The sequence below is a fragment of the Chelmon rostratus genome, chromosome 13 (assembly GCF_017976325.1).
Source record: "Chelmon rostratus isolate fCheRos1 chromosome 13, fCheRos1.pri, whole genome shotgun sequence".
NCBI lineage: Eukaryota > Metazoa > Chordata > Actinopteri > Chaetodontiformes > Chaetodontidae > Chelmon > Chelmon rostratus.
In genome coordinates, this window is record NC_055670.1 from 17,509,832 (window position 1) to 17,529,427 (window position 19,596).

The 19,596-nt window shown below is 42.7% G+C and overlaps 1 protein-coding gene across 1 annotated transcript in view; it reads left to right on the forward strand.

Annotated features, from left to right (window-relative positions):
• LOC121616411 (ephrin type-A receptor 6-like) overlaps positions 1-19,596 on the forward strand; it is a 164,419-nt gene that overhangs the window by 40,219 nt on the left and 104,604 nt on the right. The window contains exon 3 of the mRNA XM_041951165.1: positions 675-1,338. Coding sequence (XP_041807099.1) covers positions 675-1,338 — 664 coding nt within the window. The remainder of the gene's footprint in view (positions 1-674; positions 1,339-19,596) is intronic.

Here is a 19,596-nt window from a genome sequence, read left to right on the forward strand (position 1 = left end):
TAGTGTAGTGATTTTCTTCTGCTGCTGCGACTGCTGAGGATAATAGTCTGTCTGATTAAAAATAACTGTTAATTCTCGCAATTTGATTTCACATTTGATTCATGGTTGGGAAGCGAACAGCGGTCTCAGTTGTGAAAGTCTAATGTTTTGTGCCCCACATGGACTTTGTCCCACTATAATAACATCTCCCGGGTTCTTTCTGGTCTGCCATCATTCAGTTACTCTGACCACTAGAGGGCTCAGGCACTTGAACATAAACACAAGTCGTTTTGGGACACCTTCTGAAATGACTAATGCTGTCAGTCTTCTTGGGTTTTGATTGAGCTTTCCTCTATCGTCTGGCCAACATATCATCTGCACACACACGGTACCTTCTAAAAGGTAGAAACAGGCAGATTGCAATGGAATGAGCTGATCACATTCACCCTCTACAAGTGATGAACCTTTTGGATTTTAGTGACTCCCGTGATTTCTGCCAAATGCCACACTGCATAACTCGTAAAAACAGCATGTTCATCAGTCTGTCCATCACCTTTATATTGAACACTGCTGCCTGACGGGGCCACTAGTGGGACTTTACACTTGTGGTCTTGTGATTTAATTGCTATTCCTTTTCTTACCCTTTCCCTCTTCTCCCCTCTTCCACCCCTCGCCCTCTTCTTATTTCTATTTAGTGGGACGCCATCACGGAGATGGATGAGCACAACCGTCCCATCCACACTTTCCAGGTTTGCAATGTGATGGAGCCCAACCAGAACAACTGGCTTCGCTCCAACTGGATCTCTCGCCAGGCTGCCCAAAAGATCTACGTCGAGCTTCGCTTCACCCTGCGTGACTGCAACTCCATCCCTTGGGTGTCTGGCACCTGCAAGGAGACGTTCAACCTCTTCTACCACGAGACAGATGAAGCTCACGGTGTAAAATTCAAGCCCCCACAGTACACCAAGATCGACACGATCGCCGCTGACGAGAGCTTCACTCAGATGGATCTCGGAGATCGCATACTCAAGCTCAACACGGAGGTGCGCGAGGTGGGACCCATGACCAGGAAGGGCTTCTATCTGGCATTCCAGGACATCGGTGCCTGCATCGCCTTGGTTTCAGTGAGGGTTTACTATAAGAAATGTCCGTTCACACTGAGGAACCTGGCCTCATTTCCGGACACAGTGCCTCGTGTGGACTCATCCTCATTGGTGGAGGTGAGAGGGGCGTGCATTGACCACGCTGAAGAAAAAGACACTCCCAAACTGTTCTGCGGAGCTGATGGAGACTGGTTGGTTCCATTGGGAAAATGCGTCTGCAGCGTTGGCTATGAGGAGATCGATGGCTCGTGCAGTGGTGAGTTTTCCAACCTTTCTGCTGTTAATTTAGCTTTTTATTCATGTAGCATCTGCTGAGACTGAGGAAGCTCCAGCAAGTGTTGCAATGCTGAGAAAACCGATTTCGATTTCTGGTTGAGACAGTGTCTTGTCAGTTATATGCACCCAGTGGGTGTAGTTATGTCAGAATACAAACCTCTGACTCAAACATGACTTCCTGTGTTATCTATTTAAAGCTTTTTGCCAGCATGGGTGGCTGATCAGCATTTTCTCACCTGAAATATGTTTTTCACATGTGCCAACCAAACCTTCATGCCAATATTTGAATTAATCATTTCCACAGAGAAGTGTACACAGGTAGGATTTTTCACCCAGAATGATGTTTTCTTTCAGTGTTTACCACCTGAAAACTGATATGAACTCTATGACTATGAGCACTGTGAGCACTGTCAAGTAGGAAGCTAATATCATCTGTTTAGTCTGTTAAATATGAATGCAGTACTCCTCTTATTCCTTATTCAAATGTTTTTGTGTTCGTACCATAACACATCCCCGTACTCACAAACTTCTCTTTCCCTTCATTGAAGTCAGTTTCTGATTTAGCCTGCTTGGCTGATGAATCAGCCAGTCAGATAGATAAGCAATGCAGATAAATGAAGTGGCCGCTATCATGCCTGCAGAGCTTTATTTCCATTTACTTCATGCATTTTAACAGTGCCTGCAACAAAAACAACAAAAAGGTACGTTTTATGTCAGCGGCTGACCATCTGTCTACATGCCCAATTATTTCATACTGCATGTTTACACTCACTCTGCTGCTGTGCTCTGATATATCAAAGGTTTACAGAAGCACACATACTTATATTCCCTCTTTATTCCCTCCCACTCACCACTCTTTTGTTTTCCTCTGCTTCCTCTGTTTTTGCTAGCTGCTAGCTCTCTGGAGAATAAAATAACATCTAATGTGAAGGGATTAGAGTGTTGAGGATTGTTAGTGTGATGGCAGCAGATTGTTTTGGTTTGGTTTGTGCCCTATTAGTGTGTGTATGTGGGTGTGCACACATGCACGAATGTAAGTATGTTCGTAATTTAGAATGTCTTGTACTTAGTCCGACAGTTACACCGTAACTGCATTCACACTTTGTTTTTTTGTCAGATATATGTGACATTCACTTACTTTCCCAATTCCCTTTGCCAGACAACAGTCCTGCATCACTTTGCGTTTTCGATACCACAGGGATCCCAAAGAGATGCAAGGCTGAGATCCACTCATTAGTAACTCTGGTTGTAGTACATAACATTGTTTACAGAAATCTTAAAAAATGTTAAGATATACAAGAGAGGTTAATGCTTGACTGGTTGCTTTTGCTTTTGCTTTTAAAATTCTCCAAAATGGTTAAAATGAGTATTGTTCTGTGGGTTCTCCTGATGGATTATGTTCCATATTTTGCTAATTACTTGTGAGCTAAACATGATCACCTGTGTGTGTTTGTGTAAAGTACAAGGAGCAGTGCATTGGTGAACTGTCATAAAGTGAACCGTAGTGCTGTGTCCTGTGTGGGAGAACTCTTTCAGGGGATTTAGGAATTGAATGCTGGTGGTCATGAATTTGTGTTAAAGCATATGTTGTTTGTGTGTGTATAAGTTATAAATACAGATGAATAGAGTGTGTGTGTATGTGATTAGGCATGTACGTAGGTATGGTGTTGTGTATTGCAGTGGCCCACCACCCGCTGTCCCAGGGGCTACCTTGGTGTGACAGATTACCTCCGCTGGCTGGGTTGCAGTTTGATCCTCAACTCTCTGATATGAGCTTTGGGTTATCGCCAGTAGCACCACTCACCGGGAAGCTATAGTACAAAAAAAAGATACCTTCATGAAGGTCCAATGCAATTTCTTTTCTAGCAACGCACAGGCCTGATGTCAGGTCAACTAGTACACAAGTCTGCATCTACAGTAGATAAATGTGCAATCTACAAGGTGCGATTTTGCAGTAAGTGGCTGCTTTTGCAGTGCAAAAAGTTTTCAATTCACTGACTAAACGCTGGAGTCTGATCATTCTGTCATCCTGACAAGTAGCATTAAGCCTGCAGTATATGCTGTTACTTGAATAACACTGATTTTTAACACCTGCAAGTGCTTTAAATTCACTGCGAACTGTTTGACATAAAGAAAGACGATGGCACTTAGAGAAGGGTGCACAAACCCAGTATTTAATCTGTATCAGGCTGGCATTTTTTTTAGATTCAAATAAAGAGACTGTACCCTCACTTTGCTTTAACCAGAGTGAACAAGATGCACAATAGATGGAAGTGTTGGCACACATAAGTCATGACATCCATCCGTCCAACATCACCACGTACTGCATCTTTGCTCAGTGCTCGTTTGAAAAATGCTTCCAGGACTGCTCACTGCTCTTCTCCCACCATCCAGAGCCAGATGTCCTTGTACAGTTGATTACAATTCATCTTGTGACACGAGTCGGCGAGGTTTCCCAGCTGCACTTGCAGCTGCATCGCAATCAACAGGCCAGGGGTTAAACTGCAGCTGTGATTGGAGCTGGACTCCACCAAAACGGCTATTTCATTCATGTTGGTCACTTTATTATTTTTCCCTATTTTTTTATGTGCGTTAATTGTTGTGTGACAGAACAATAAACTAGCTCTTGAGGAATTGGAGGACAACAGATTGAGATGAAGATGAGAGATTATATATATATATATATATATATATATATATATATATATATATATATATATATATATATATATATATATATATTTGCAGGCTTGTTCTTTATCATAGAGACAATGATTTATTAATTTTTTGGTTTGGTTAGATTTCCAAAATAAAACTTGCTGGCTTTTTCACATCATATCCATTATAGCTGGTAAAAATAAGCTATTGTTGAAAAATAGTAATTCCTGCTCTTTCTGTGCTATTTACAGCAATAAGCAACAACAACATGGTCACCTATCAGCATCCCTGTTGGCCCTAATTTGTCTACCTTCTTCCCTCCCTTATAGCCTTCACCTCTTGCTCTCGAAGAAATTTCACAGCCGGGTTAAGCTTAGCCCTTTGGGCAATGTGATGGCATTTTACTGCAATGTCAGCCCTGAAATGCAGCCCTTGCTCATTGTTCCAGGATTCAAACAAGCGTCGTTATTAAAAGCCTCCGCACAAGGTACCACTGGAGTGCCTTGGGCATTGAAGGAGAAAGACTGAGGTGACTGGCTAAGTTAATGCTTCAGTCCTCGCTCTCCAGCAGGCTGGCGCTTTAATGCTATGGCTGCTTGACTAGGCTGGAAGGAAATAACAGGTTTGAATGATCTGTGATTTCAGTGAAATACCATCATTGATAAGTGCTTTAAACGCACAGTACTGACCTTTCTGCTCTTTACGTTTGGTTGTTTATGTGTTATGTTCTGAAATGTTTTATGCTTATTGCAGCACATGCACTCACTGTAAGTCCCTCTGAACAAGATCACGAGTTAAAGCCCAAAATGTAACTGATAAATTCATGTTAATTAGTAGAAATTATTGATGTTTCCACCCTGAAAGTGTGAGGGGAGAGAGGCTAAATGTTGTACAATATTAAAGCATTTTCCCCCTTTAATTGCAGCAGATTCCTCTGAGATTTGCTGTGGTATGAGCAGAGGTGTGGGTCAGAGCTCTCCATATCACACCACTCTGTTCAGGTCTCACAAGCTGTGCTGAGGTTTAGTTTTAAATTATTTTCCTTAGATAACCCTGAATACCTACTCAGCTACAGATATGTGACTAACAAACACTCCAGTTCTGACTTGCAAACCTGTATTTATTCTGGAGAAAAGATGAAATGTGTGAAGTCTGAATAAAGAGGCTCCAGCTCCACAGAGAAAGGAAAAAAAGGACATGCTCTCCTCCCAGCTAAAGCCAAATGATATTTTTCTCTGATTCGAACCCAGTGCTTTTGGTCACAGTGGTACTCTTAATCCTTTATCCATTTCTCAGATGAAGTTTGGAGTGTCAGCATGCTGCTGTGAGGCTGGGGTTAATCAAATCTAGCAGCTAACAAAAACCCCTGTAACCCACATTTCAGCTGGCATGCTCGGCCGAATGCTAATTCGCATTTCCTTGTTTTGCAGGAGGATTGCAGATTGCAAAAGGACCTAAATCTACTATTAATCTACAATGTGGTTATGAGACTAAATTATAAAATTTAGCAACTCAGCAGCTGATTTATAGCAACAACATAGACCTGAGCTTTGTGGTACAGAAGTTAAAGCTACCCTGTGGACTTTTTTACCACTAGCAGCACTATATGAATGTCTTTATAAGTGGGTCCACATCTTGTTTGCTGTTGTGCACGCCCACAAGGACAAATGCACGTGAGCATGCGGCTGAAGCAGTACACCATCCTGCCAGTGGTTCTGCACTATTCCAGTAATCTACAGGGGGCAGCAACACATCATTTCTTAGTGGATTGGTTTGATCTGCACAGATAATGCAGCTTTGCAGGTAGAAGATCAGTTGAAAGGAGAAAGAGAGGAGCATTTTGTCAGAAAATAAAATAGCGCATATATAAATGAATAAAATAACTTTTCAGCGAGTTGTTTTAAAATTGAACCGGACATTGCAGGGGTAAAATAAAATAGAAAGTGTATGCATGTGGATACAAACTAATGCCCCTTTTTGACCAGAGACCCAGTTTTCATCACGCTGTTCTTGGTGTTTACTGTGCAGTTATGTTTCAATGGATATAAAATGAGACATGCAGACGTGGTCAAGGAGACTGAACACTCCAGAATATTTGTCTCAGTCTACTGAGTGATTTATTTCCGCTTTGGGGCGTAACCGTGTCGAATCAATGACACATGTTCAGCACCGCAAATTTGTGGGCCATCAGAAAGTAATATCACTGATTCATAGAATTTGGGGGTCTAGGAACTGTGACAGAGGAACAAAATTTAGACCCCTGTTTTTCTGTCAGGATGCAGGTAAGTTCCTCTCTGGAACACTTCATGCTGTGAACACAGGCTGTAATGCACAGTGGATTTGCCCATGTGCAAGGGCATGGTCAACACCTCACAGTCCTTACTCCTGTGTCATTTTCAGTTTGTTTTTCGTCAGCACCATCCAAAATCCCTCTTTCTTTTTATTCTCCCTCTCTCTTCCTTTCTCACATGCACATGCAGACTTAATGGATTGTGCTCATGCTCCACATCGGTCTCCTTCATGGCCACATTCTTTACTGGATAGTGGAAGGAACCCAGGTTTAATAGGAGCAATTCATTGTTTTGGCTAAGACGAACACACTAATACACACAAAAGCACTTCCTGTGCTTGTCATTTGTCCTCTTTGTCTTAAAGGACCAGTGCGTAGGATTTAGTGGCATCCACCAGCGAGGCTGCAGATTGAACTGAATACCCCTCCCCTCACCTTTCTCATTCAAAGCATGTAGAACTTACAGTGGCCTTCACTCAGGCCAGTGTCAGGTTTGTCTATTCTGGGCTACTGTAGGGGGCAGTCACCCCTACCTCATTCACTGTGCCCCCTTACTGACATAAAGGCATGACAGTGTTTTTGATCATCAGTGTAAGTCTAGCGCTAGCTGTGGTAAATGGAAATCTATTGTAGAGCATTCAGAGCACACAGAGCAAAGTGAGATTATTTGAGTCTTTGTCTGTTGTCAGCTTGCTGTGACCTTGTTACGAGGGGTCTTATGTGTGCTTTGAGCAGGGACACTGGAGGTCAGCCACAGCGGAGAGGGGGTCAGTCTGCATAATGGCATTAAACTAAAGGGTTCTCGATGTTCATGTTCAGCCAGGACAACTTATATCCAGTGGTTATTAACAACAATTTACAACTAAAAAATGTTTTAGACAACAGCCACAGCAGCCAGAGTGTGCAGTCACCAACATGAAGCTCAGACATGAGAACTGCAAGAAGATGAAGAGTGAGAGGCGGCACCTGGACGTGGGCTAGAGATGTGACCCACAGCCAGGTCGTCATAGTTTGTTACAATGCAGCGCAGTCAGGATGCAGACGTTTCATAGAGGAGACGAGCATACAGTATATAACCCGGATCTATAACAGAAACTCCAGCCTGCGGTCCAGTTCAAACACCTCATGCACGTCCATGGCAGCGGTTTGGAGTAAAATATTTAGGTCATCATAAAGCTTATGTGTCTAGTCAGATTATTAGGAAAGCCACAAGACTATGAATATTTTTTCTAAAAATGTTCTCCTGCTCGACTGCATTACCACTTGCCAGTAATTTGATGCCCCCCTTGGATATTTGTTCTAGCTCCAACACATGGTGGGCTGCCTGAAAAAGGACCTGCTCTGTCTCTGCGCATATGAAGGGCTCGTCCAAAGCTAAAAAAACCCCCACCATTTATAGTTTAGGTGATTTACAGGAATGAAAACATAATTATGAATATTATATTCCATTTCTGCCAGTAGATACCCCTGCAAATCCTGCACACTGGACCTTACTTGTCAAGTAAGTGTTTTTCAGAGAAAGGCAGAGAAAGGTGCTTCTTTGCAAAGCAGCCATTTCTTCCTCAATTTATCTCCATTAAGTATTTTTGCCTCCACACCTTTTCTTACAGTTGTAGGTGAGCATTGTTCTTTCGACTGTAATATGTTGTTCATTTTTATATATGTTGTTCAGGTGTGTGTGTGAGAGAGAGAGAGAGAGAGAGAGAGAGACAAATGCACACTGTACAATAATGACATACCATTATTATTAAAGGTATGTACTATAATACATGCCTCCACCTCCTCCTTGGCGTCCCTCCTGGCTAGCAGCACTCTTGGCGAGCGGCTGGTATGCCTATGTCTAAATATAGGCCGGCACACACACACACACAGAAGGTTGTGTTTCCATCACTTCAGAGGACATTAATTTACCTTACATTGATTTCCTGGAGATTTACCTTATCATAACCACTACTTGCCTAACCCTAACCCTGACCTTAACCCAAGTCTTCACCCTAAAATCTAATTGACATTGTGGGGACTTGGTTTGTCCCCATAAGGAAGGCGAGTCCCCACAATGTGACTGTGTAAACTGATCTATGTCCTCACAGCATGAGTAATTCTCATCCACACACACACAGACAGAACATCAATAAGTGCAATCTTTGGTGTTAATGCAAGAAGACGCCTCGCTCTACCTAAATGATTGACACACACGTGTTCTCTCTCTCTCTCTGTCTCTCTCCCTCTCTGTCTCTCTCTGTCTCTCTCGCTCTCTGTCTCTCTCTGTCTCTCTCCCTCTCTGTCTCTCTCTGTCTCTCTCTCTCTGTCTCTCTCTCTCTCTGTCTCTCTCACTCTCTGTCTCTCTCTCCCTCTCTGTCTCTCTCCCTCTCTCTGCCTCCCTCTCCGTCTCCATCCCTCTCATTGTAAGACAATCTCGTGGATGCTGTTACTGCTCAGTGTTGTACAGCAGGTCTTGTGTGTTTGTCAGGCTCTGTGTAAGAGCTCTCTGCAGTGCTATGAATAATGTAATCACAGTGTGTTTGTGTATGTTTATTTATGTGTGTGTGTGTGTGTGTGTGTGTGAGTGTGCACCGGTGTGGTTGTAGCTGGGCGCTATTTGTTATTTGCTGAATCAAAGTGGTTCTCCCCTGCATTGGGCTGGAGCAGCAAGTAAGAGCAATCTATTTACATTTTAAACTAATGCTGTGCCAAACACATTGAGAATTACTGTGCACCTCTCGTATTAAAGTATAATGAATACCCCCAAGGAATGAAAATAGCACAAGTTGCTGTGACATTTTGTTACATGACTTGTGCTATTTTATAGTCCATCCAATTTAAAAAACAAAAAGCAAAGTGTTTCACAGGTTAAAAATTTGAATTGCTGTGCTGTTGTGGAACATGTTGCTGTCATTCCTTTTTTCCTTTTATCTTGAAATCAGAAATTAATTAGCTCGTATTTTGAGATTAACTTGTTTTCCTATTATCAACTCATATTAAATGTTTGGCTTACAAATTGTGCAGACAGTTTTTTAAGCCCTTAACCTTAAGCAAACATTTTTTTTTTTTTTACAAGCCCGCATGGGACCAGATTCACATCAGGTGTCTAAGGTGGGCTACACACAGGTAATTGGGCAGCTAACAGGAACAGCTGTGTCAGTGTTAATTGGCATGCTGGTATAAACATCCTGAAGAAAGTTTCACTTATAAGACATTTTCAATTACAGAATGAAGACAGTCAGACAACAATTACAGCACATATCCTTCAACCTGTCAGCCCGCCAAATGAGATGTCACACACGCACACAAGCGAGGGAGCGTGCTCAGGCGCAGACACACATAATGAATCGCTTGAAGCACACACACACACACGCGCAGGAAGGCGAAGACACAGCAGACTGCGCCGCACACCAAACCACCTGGAATCACGGTCAACAGCGAACACAACACACGCGAAATCCCACGACGCACTGGAGCGTCCACAACTGAGCGTTAATGCAAGACGCAACACTTTGCTCCGACAAAACACGCTCTAACAAACACACACAAGGAGACGCACCGGGGGGCTCAGGCTGGCATCGGCAACAGAGCTGTTTACAGATGGGCCACACTGCAGGGAGACACTGTGACATTTCAGAAAAGGATGGTTTTCGTTTAACAAGCGTGGTCCTTCAGGCTTAATTGGGAGTGTCTGGAAAGAGAGAGAGAGAAAAAGAAGAGAGAGAGTATGTGTGTGTGCTGGAAGTGGATGGTAGATTGTCAGATAAATTTAACCCCACACACACACAGCGCTCCAAAGAACACGTCTCTCTTCCTAAGGGCATAGCTGACGTATATCAAAGGGCGGTTAGCCAGCACCTCTTCATCTTTTTCTTTATCATACTTTCTTTCGCTACGTGTTCGTTCCCAGCGAATGAGAACATTTCTCATCAGACATGAGAGCCTTTATAAATTTGCCATCATTGAACTCACACTCGTGTGTACTTCATGCTTTCGCGGATGCAAATCATGCAGTATGGCTGAACTTGAATGCGTGCCGTTTTGTTTGTTGTCTACACAGTCATTGTATTAGCATTTGCTTTTGCAGCTATCACAAAGAATATAACTGAAAGCTCTTTGAACGCTGACGGTATGCTAATGCATATTTCCCCTGAGTTGTCATTAAGCTCAGTGTACCACTGAAAGGCGTGGAGTTTCCATGCCAAAGGCTTGATTTGGCTTGAATTATGCCCAGTGTAGAAGGCTGCTGTCAGCCCACTGCTCGGTTCTCTGTCACTACACGCTGTCAACATGCCTAGTAAATAATCACTGAAAATGAAAAACATTCATTAGACATCGTTCCAAATCAAAACAATTTATATGATGTGAGTAATCGTTAAATTGATTAATTTGACAATACAGACGTATGCAGTGAAAAGATTACAAATGATACTCATTAAAACTCTTAGTGGTGAAGAAAAAGTCTGCTGACTTGTACCTTGTACTTTCACTTCCACTGAGATTAAACAGGACCAGGTGGTGGTGTTATGCCTTTAGCGGGCTGTTGCTGTAATTTCATGAAGCCAAGGACTGATAACAGCCAAAACTGCAAGTATTCTTAGATGGTTTTTTAGTTTTTAAGGCAGAGGTTGCCATTGTGACCACTGGATGACATTGGAAATTAGGTAAAAATTGAAGAAAACTGGACAAATTGCTTAAAGTGAAAGCTTAGAAATGCAAATATCAACCTCTGATTTCAGTTGCGCTGCTTGTTGCACTTTAATTTCTCTGTTCAGATCCATCTTGTACACAAAAGAGATTAAAATGATCAGTTGCACACACATTAATAGCATCGATCGTACCTGACTTGTATACAACCTAAAGTGAGAAGTCCTCTAAGTGAATCCCACATGCCTCGCCTGTATTCTCAACATGTGGAACTCTTCTGTCCCACTGATGGATGCTGGCCGTGCGGCAGGAATCAATGGCCTCAGTCGGCTTGGCGTAGTGAAAAATGGGCGCCACCTGGAGCGGGCCAGGGAGGTCGTCGAGTGGGTTGCGGTGAGCGGGGGGTGGTCATCTTCCTACTCGCTGGCACACTCACCGACACGTGTCTGGTCTGGAAGGGAGACTTAGCGAACTCACAGAGCTCGGCACTGCTGACAAGGCTGTAAACCAGTCGTGAGCATATACGAAACAGACGTAGTTGACCAAAACAGTGGTGCTGTGACTCCGCCATCCATCATTGGTTCTTTCCTTCAGTAGGAGCTGGCCTGAATTCTGTCCACAGTCACACTTGACAAATTTAGCCACTGTGATCATTAGCCAGTGTAAAATCCTTCTATTATCGCCCTAAGTGCTAATTCTTAGTAAATTTGAGCAAAGATCTTTCAATTTCCTCTGCAAGACATAAAAACTGCTGTGAAAAACTTCATGTGAACATTGTGCAAGTCTGTACTGGACTGTCTGCTCTGTTCTGTGTGATGCAATGACCTTCAATCGAGATCGTGGTCTAGGTTAAGGGGGTGTGCGCCCATGAGTCCAAGTGTGTCTGTCCTTGTGAGGACCCGCGTTTGACAGTTCATCGTTCTTGCGAGGACATTGTGGCAGCTTTTTACAGGGAGGAAAAGTGAAGGCAGAGTTTACCTAGTGGTTAAAGATAATTAGAGTTACAAGTATATCAGAAGTGAGGTTGGGTTAAGTGTCAAAAAGTGTAAAATGTTCAAGATTTGGATTAATGTAAGGGTTTGAGGTCAGGAAATAAGATTTTAACTAAACTAAAAAAGTATTTTGGTTCAGACAAACATTGCTGTGTACTTTGATTTGACATGGAAATTGCAACAAGCAGAAATCGACTTTCTAAATAAGATGTGGTTTATTGATGAGCTGAAGCGGAGGGACGCGAGTGTGTGTTCATGTTTATGCTCCGTCATGTGTGTCCCACACAGCGATCTCTGTTTGCTCATTTACATTGCATGTCAATTACATTTCTCCTAATTGGTGGTGCTTTACCTTCCACTGTCTCTCTTTAAATCCGTCACTTGATGAGCATTAGAGGCTCTCATGTCGTCGCTCTTCAAGCCGTAATTGAGAACAAATGTGGAGAGGGAGAGTGTTTAATTGGGGTTGTCAAGCCGGGGGGGCGGGTTTGTTGGGCACCTAGAGATCTCCTCATCTCTTTGCATTTCAACAGTTTAAAGAATAAATTATGCAGATTGCAGTTTTTGCGAGTCCTAGTTGCGATGTGAACTTGCGGTGACTTCTGCTCGGCTTTATACCCCCCCCCCCCTTCGCTGAGAGTTACTTCAAAGCGGGGAAGTGATCAAAGACAGTTGAAAAAAATAAATTCCCCAACGTACCGGCACCCTGCATACATGCACACAGCTTCTGCCTGTCTCAACGCCGCATACTCTCTCAGTCAGAAAACAAAAGCAAGTGACACCGTCTGATCTTTTTTTTTTGTCTCCTCGAGCACAGTCCTGTCAGACATTGCAACATTTCAATTGATTTCCCTTTTCCCTCACATGTGTGTGTTCTATTTTAGTACGTAAGCCAAGAGACTGAATTAGTCATTAAAGGGTATGTATAGCACGACATGGCCCAGATAAGACATCACAGGCCTGGATTGAAGAGCAGACTTGTCAGAAATGAAAGCACATTTTAGCAGCTGGAGACAGCTCCTCCCTGGTACAAAAAAAGGGAGAAAACAGGGGTTACTGGGGGTTCAGCGTCAGTGATTGCTGTTTTGTCTCAGTGGCAGTTTGTTTATCCTGCAGACGTAAAGTAAAAGACTCAATACTCTTGTGTCCAATAATTAAAACATATACATGTTTCATCTGCCATGTAAGGAATGAATCATTTATAAGAAGCCCTTGCTAGCGAGAGGGGCGGCGGCGGCGGTGGGGTTTGAAAGTTCTAATTAAGATATCACGATGCAGATTTTTCTCACGCGCATGTTGCATCAGTATGCCAGAACTCCTTGACTCACGGCCTCCTAGAAGCTGGCTCTACATCTCTGCAAAGATCATTGCACTCGGTCAGTCTCAGTACCAACAGGCAGTCAGCCCATCGTCATTTTTCTTGTCTTTAAGGCAGTGATTTTGTTATTTTAAGGCACTTTTACCATGTTGGCTTAGAATTGACCTTTGCTAAATAGCTGCTGTTTTTAACTGTTGTGCACCTCAGACATCGGTGTCAGGACAGTAATCAATCTTCAAGTTGTTGTTGAACACATTTATTACATTCTGGCCCTTAAAGAGTTTCTCGTCCCTAAACTCCTTTAATTTCATGCCGGCACGTGACACGGCAGCAGTTGCGTGTCTGTCGGGCACTTCTTAGCTCCTGCACCTGTTTTCTGGCTCCAAGGGAACCTACCTGCGCCAAGGTGGGTGGAGCGGCACAGATGAGGTTGTGTTTTTGCAGAAACGACAGCACAGAGCCATTCTGGTAGTCATTTTGGCATGAAACTGCACTTCCACCTGCTCAGACCACCTCTTATCGAAACGTGAGTGTTTCTGTGCCTTGAATTTAACACACAAACATGCCTCTGAACGATCACAAAACATCATTAAAGGTCCAGTGTGTAGGGTTTAGGGGGATCTACTGACAGAAATGGAATACTATATTCATAGTTATGTTTTCACAAGTGCATAATCACCTGAAAATAAGAATTGTTGTGTTTTTTGTTGCCTTAGAGTGAGCTCTTTATTATCAACGGAGGGAGCAAGTTCTCCATGGAGTCTGCCATGTCGAGCTGCACCGGCTCTCCTTTTGCATTTTTTTTATTTTTAGCCTCCACCATAGTGAGGTGAGGGGTGTTCAGTTGATTGCAATCTGCAACCTCACCACTAGATGCCACTAAATCCCACACACCAAACCTTTAAAGTGTGTAAGAAGGCCTGAGGGCTGAAATGTCACCTCAGTTAAAGAATATGCATATGGAGCCACTTCTTCCCTACTCTTAACTGAAATCTTCCAACACTGTGCCAGGATGTAACGGAAAGCTGCATTTTTTCATCACATTGGTAAATTGTTGCTCGTACAGCAGGAGTCCTGAGCGCTATCAAAGCTGTCAGTACATTTTTAAATTTAAGCAAAAGTCAGATCTCCATTTTGTCTGTCAGTTATTATGGTGAGTTTTCAGTTCTGCTGCTTACATGCATTTGTGTCTCACATTATTTGCAGTAATGGCAGTGTTTCAAACATGGACGTGTGCCAGATATGTGAGCAACTGCAAAGAGGAGCCGTAGAGAACGGATGGTTGTCGAGGCTGTTAGAGAACACACAATGTTCTGTTTTCATGTTAAAGAAACTTCGACGACATTCCCTGTCATGTTTTGCATTTGACAAAATATGTGTATGTGTTTCCACTTTCATTGTTTCCGAAATGTCATCACGGTGACAGTTCTTTCACCTCGCTGATACTCTCCCTCACCCTATCCCACTATCTTCTCATATATGAGCAGCTCCAGCGCAGGAAGTGAGCCAATGACCCCAGGGTACAAAAGGCTTTAACTAGCAGTAGGTGTCTCTCAATCTGCCGGACTGCAATAGCCAAGCTTGTTAGTCACACTGGTGGAATTGCACACACGCACACTCACACACACACACACACACACACACACGCACACACACACACACATGCACAAGTGTCCCATGGACAGACTTAATCCAGCCATTGAATGCGGCAAGCAGAGATAGCAGAACTGGGTCAGTTCTAGAGAAGACTGTGGTGTGAAACCGTTACCCTCGGGGTGGATTGAGGTCTGAACTTTGGCTGACCCCCCCAACAAGTACAGACATACAATGAAACCTCAGAATTTGCCGGATGGAATCTGTTTGAATTAATGCTGACAACTTCATTGATCGGGCTAAAACTTGGGCTTAAGCCATAGGAAGAGTATTTGGGACATGGATAAAATAGAGTAGCTGTAATTGGGTTTTCTTCATGCTGAGATTAACTGGAGGAGGAAGTTTAAAGCTGAGGAGCTGGGAACGATGATGATTCACTCCTCTCGTGGTTCGTACTTCACATGGACATTTTAGCAATTACACGTCCAGGTGGAGATGTTAAGGGTGGATTTTAAAAGCCATGTTTTAAGCTTGTATTGTACAGGTGTCTTGTACCAGTTGAGTGTAGACCATCTCCCAAGTTCTATATTAAGTGACTTCCAAAGAGAGGTAAAGCAGAGCTAAAGGTTAAAATGAGGACATGTTGAGGTAATTATTTAGTTGTGCATGTCACATGCACATTTTTACCTCATTTAACAAAGTGAAGTGAGGAATTAAACTCATAACAGAGATCTTCAAACTGTGTATGTGTAAATATAGTTTTTAAGGCATCATATTTTTTGGAAAGTACCTCCATGTTGACAGTTATGTGTCTTCCTGGGTATCAGATGACTGACAGGGAGCAGAATGTAAAGTAACGTGATGTATGCATGAGTGATGCATACTTTAAATTTTCATATCGCAATTAATCATACAGTACGTCAAGTCACAGGAGATGGATACACATGAGAGTAACGCTAGAGGTAATAATCACTCCAGACTGAATGAACAGGCTTTCATCTACGTCAGGCATGTCCGAACTATTCCACAAAGGGCTGTGTGGCTGCAGGTTTGTGTTGCAACCAGTCAAGAGGTCACCTAATTATCACCCGAAGACTGAGATCAGCTAATTAATTAAGTCCGGCCTGGTGTGCTCCTCCTACATGGAATAGTTTGGACATGTCTGATCTATGTGATTTCTATGGTTTTCACTCATATGTTAGATTCATGGGATCAGAATGTCTTCCACAGGGTGAGAGCACAGAACAGCGTTTGGTTAGATGATAACGAAAAGTGCTGAAAGAGGGTTCACATCTCTTGTGTCCAACCATTTCAAAGATTTGGACTATTACACCCAAAAGGTGATCTGTGTGTTTGAATTGGTAAAGAAAAGCACTTTTTTCCTGTCACAAAACTTCCGTGGCTGGAACACACCATCACCAACAAGGTTGGGTGATAAAGCAAAGTTTTCCATATTCGATTTTAGATGTTTTTCCATTAACATTTAACCAGAATCATGATTTTCCATAACCTTATTCTAGGCGCTTTTGTTTCCTAAACTCTGGATTCTGGTGTCACGGTCCCGCAGTCTGTATGCCAACCATCCACCCCGACGACCACCTCCCTTTGACTGCGGCGGGGCGCATAACAGTCAAAAAGTAGTATACTTCAGTGTATTAGAGATATAATTCAAGTATAGAAAAGTCATTACAAGTACACTTTTACTTATTTTTATTCGCTCATAAAAACACTGAATCTGATCATAATCCAGGCAGCAATTACATTGTCACCACAATGTAATTATGAATAGAAAATTAGCTCTTTAAATAAACAAAATTCATGGGAGAACTAAGCAAAATGTTGGTCTGAAGCCTTCATCATTTTACACAGGACCACCACATCCTTGAAAATGATATTGACAGCCAGTGTTTATCTGTCAAAGGCTGTGCTGCCATGGTACAGGTGCAGCTAATCGAATTGGGTTAAACAGCTCCATCTGTGGGACTGTTGAGTCATTGCATTTTACATACATGTTTTCAGTCACTGAGCAGGAAAAGCATGGTGATGGAACAAAAAGAAAATGTGACAGGTGTGTAGAGAGTGCTGTACATCGTGTAAATTGACTTTTTCCATATGTTCACTTTGAATTCTGGAGTTGTGGTTCCACCACGTGTACAATTTGAGGTCGCAATTTAAGTGGTGGTGCTTGGCCACCAATCAGCTGAATGATGGAGTATTGCCTTTAGTGGAGCCTTTTCAAACTGTCATCAGTCTTTGTAATGGTAACAGTCTGCACCATTAGGCCTCAGCAACAAGTCAAATGGATGGTTCATTTGAAATTCGTATAACCCCCAAAAATGCAAAGTGGCTTTTTATACCACAGTAAAGGCCAACAGTTACAGAGACAAAAGAGCACTTTGCAACTTTATATATTTATTATATATATGTCTGTGTGTGTGTATGTGTGTGTGGGCGGGTGCATGCTTGTGTGCAGCAGACAGTGTGTAACATTGTGAATCTCATTTACATGTGTTTGCATGTGCAACATCCGTGCGTGTTTCTTCCTCATATTCTCATGTGTGTACTTAATGCGGTTGTCCTTATTATCTATCACCAGCTGCAGCCAGTAGGCAGCTCATCCCACTCGAGCTGATGTATGCTTATTGAGCAGCCACAGGCACAGACCAGAGACCTGATTTATAAACCAATACAGCTTGTTTTATGGGGAATTGATCTGCCCGTGTCTCCGTCAGTGAAGCAGTCTCCTTGTCTTTATTCAGAGTGACAGCGAGTAATAAAGGGGTGACGGCGAAAGCGAAAGATGAAAGAGTTTACAATTACGCTGTTTAGTGCCATCACCTTTTCTGACATTCATATATTACGCTGGATTCCAGACATGTCGAAAAGTTGAAAACTTTAGGACAATGAAATAAAGCGTGGCACACCCTGGACGCATACACTGAACCATAGCACTGCAAGATTATTGATAACCATCGTATAATATGATATCATAGAGAATTGTAACTCAAGATACGACACTAATACTGTTACATTTTCTATCATTACACAGTGATATATGACAATACAGTCAGCCGTGCGGTGTGATAGCTGCAGCATGCCCCTGAAATAACGCAAAAACATAAAATATAGAATTAAAAACAAGGAATTAATCACATTATGTATCCACTGCTTTCAGTTTTGCAACCCAGATTACACAACATGCATGTATCTGAGCAAACAGATTCACGCTAATCTTAACATAGTAGCTTTTCTGGAGCTTTTGATCATATCTCATGGCATTCATCAGCAGATGGATGAATTGCAGGTGTTCAATTATAGATTTTTTTGAGAACTTCAAGGGCTTCTGTTAAGCCAGCATGATCGGCTTTTAAACCGTACATGTCGGTTTTAAAGCCTGCGTTCGACGTTTATTGACCGTGGAAACAAGGTCAAGGTCAATAATGCACAACATGCACTGAGACTGACCCTTCAGGACACACACACACACACACACACACACATACACACACAGCATGAAGAAAGAGATTGAGCTACACCTCTGCCCCAGCATTTTAAGATAAGGTGTCACAGTACTGTCTTTTCCCAATACTTCACACTCCAGTTTGATTTTTGGCAAACAGCATGTTCATGTTAACCTGTCATCAGTGGCAAAACATGCTAAGCTCACTATAACCTGTTAACGCAGCATCTCTACAGCGATTCTCTGCTTGACAGCTTCCTCTCGGCTGCATCAAACTCAAGACGACACACAACAGTCAAAGCGTGAAGAATAGGGAAAGCATATTGGTTTGTTTGTTTTTTGGTTTTTTTTTTGATGGATGCAACTATCTGTTCGGAAGAAAAACTGCCCAATTTAGTCTTTTTCAAGCAATGCATAATTTATCTGTCCGGCCTCAGCACTCTTGTCTAAGCGTGCATGACCGCATGGCTTAGAATAAGTTTGTTAAAAGAACCCCTTCCTCCTGAGTGTTAACAGCACCAGGACAGGATCACGGACAGTGATTAACATCACGAGGGTGTCAGGGCACCAGAAGACCCAAGGGTGTCAGACCCAGACCTCTGCACCCGACTACCGTCTGCTTGCTGTCTCACACACACACACACACACACACACACACGCAACACATTGAATCAATGAAGAGGCCACTTACTGACCACCTGGCTCTCTGTCTCGCTGTTTCTCTTTCTTTGTCTCCTTTCAATCAACCCGAGTTGAAAAGAAATGATACTGTAAGTGGAAAATACCTGCAGCTGCTGTGGCTTTCAAAGCTTCAGTCAACATAAAACACACACACAGACACAGTTGTGTTTTCATCACTTCAGAGGACATTATACTGACTACCATTCAATTCCTGGAGACTTACTTTAACTCTAACCACTACTCAACTAAATCTTAACCTAACCTTACCCAGGCTGGTATGCCTATGTGTAAATATATGCCTGCAGAAACACACACACACACACACACACAGGGTCAGGGGTCCAGTTCATGTGTGGGGAATATGAAAGGGATAATTTTCTGTGTGTGTGTGTGTTTGGTGTGTGTGCGCGCGTGTGTCCCTGCACAAATCTGATCTCTCTTTCCAGCAGAGACTGGGACGGGCAGTAATTCAATAATTTCTTTTCATAAAAATCCGATTTTGATTTGTTGACACCAGGAGATCCTTTTTCCTGATATGTCCACATTTTTCTCATCCAGGCTGACAATAACAAGAGCATTTTATTAAAATGTTATCAATAAGGTCTGAACATTAACCC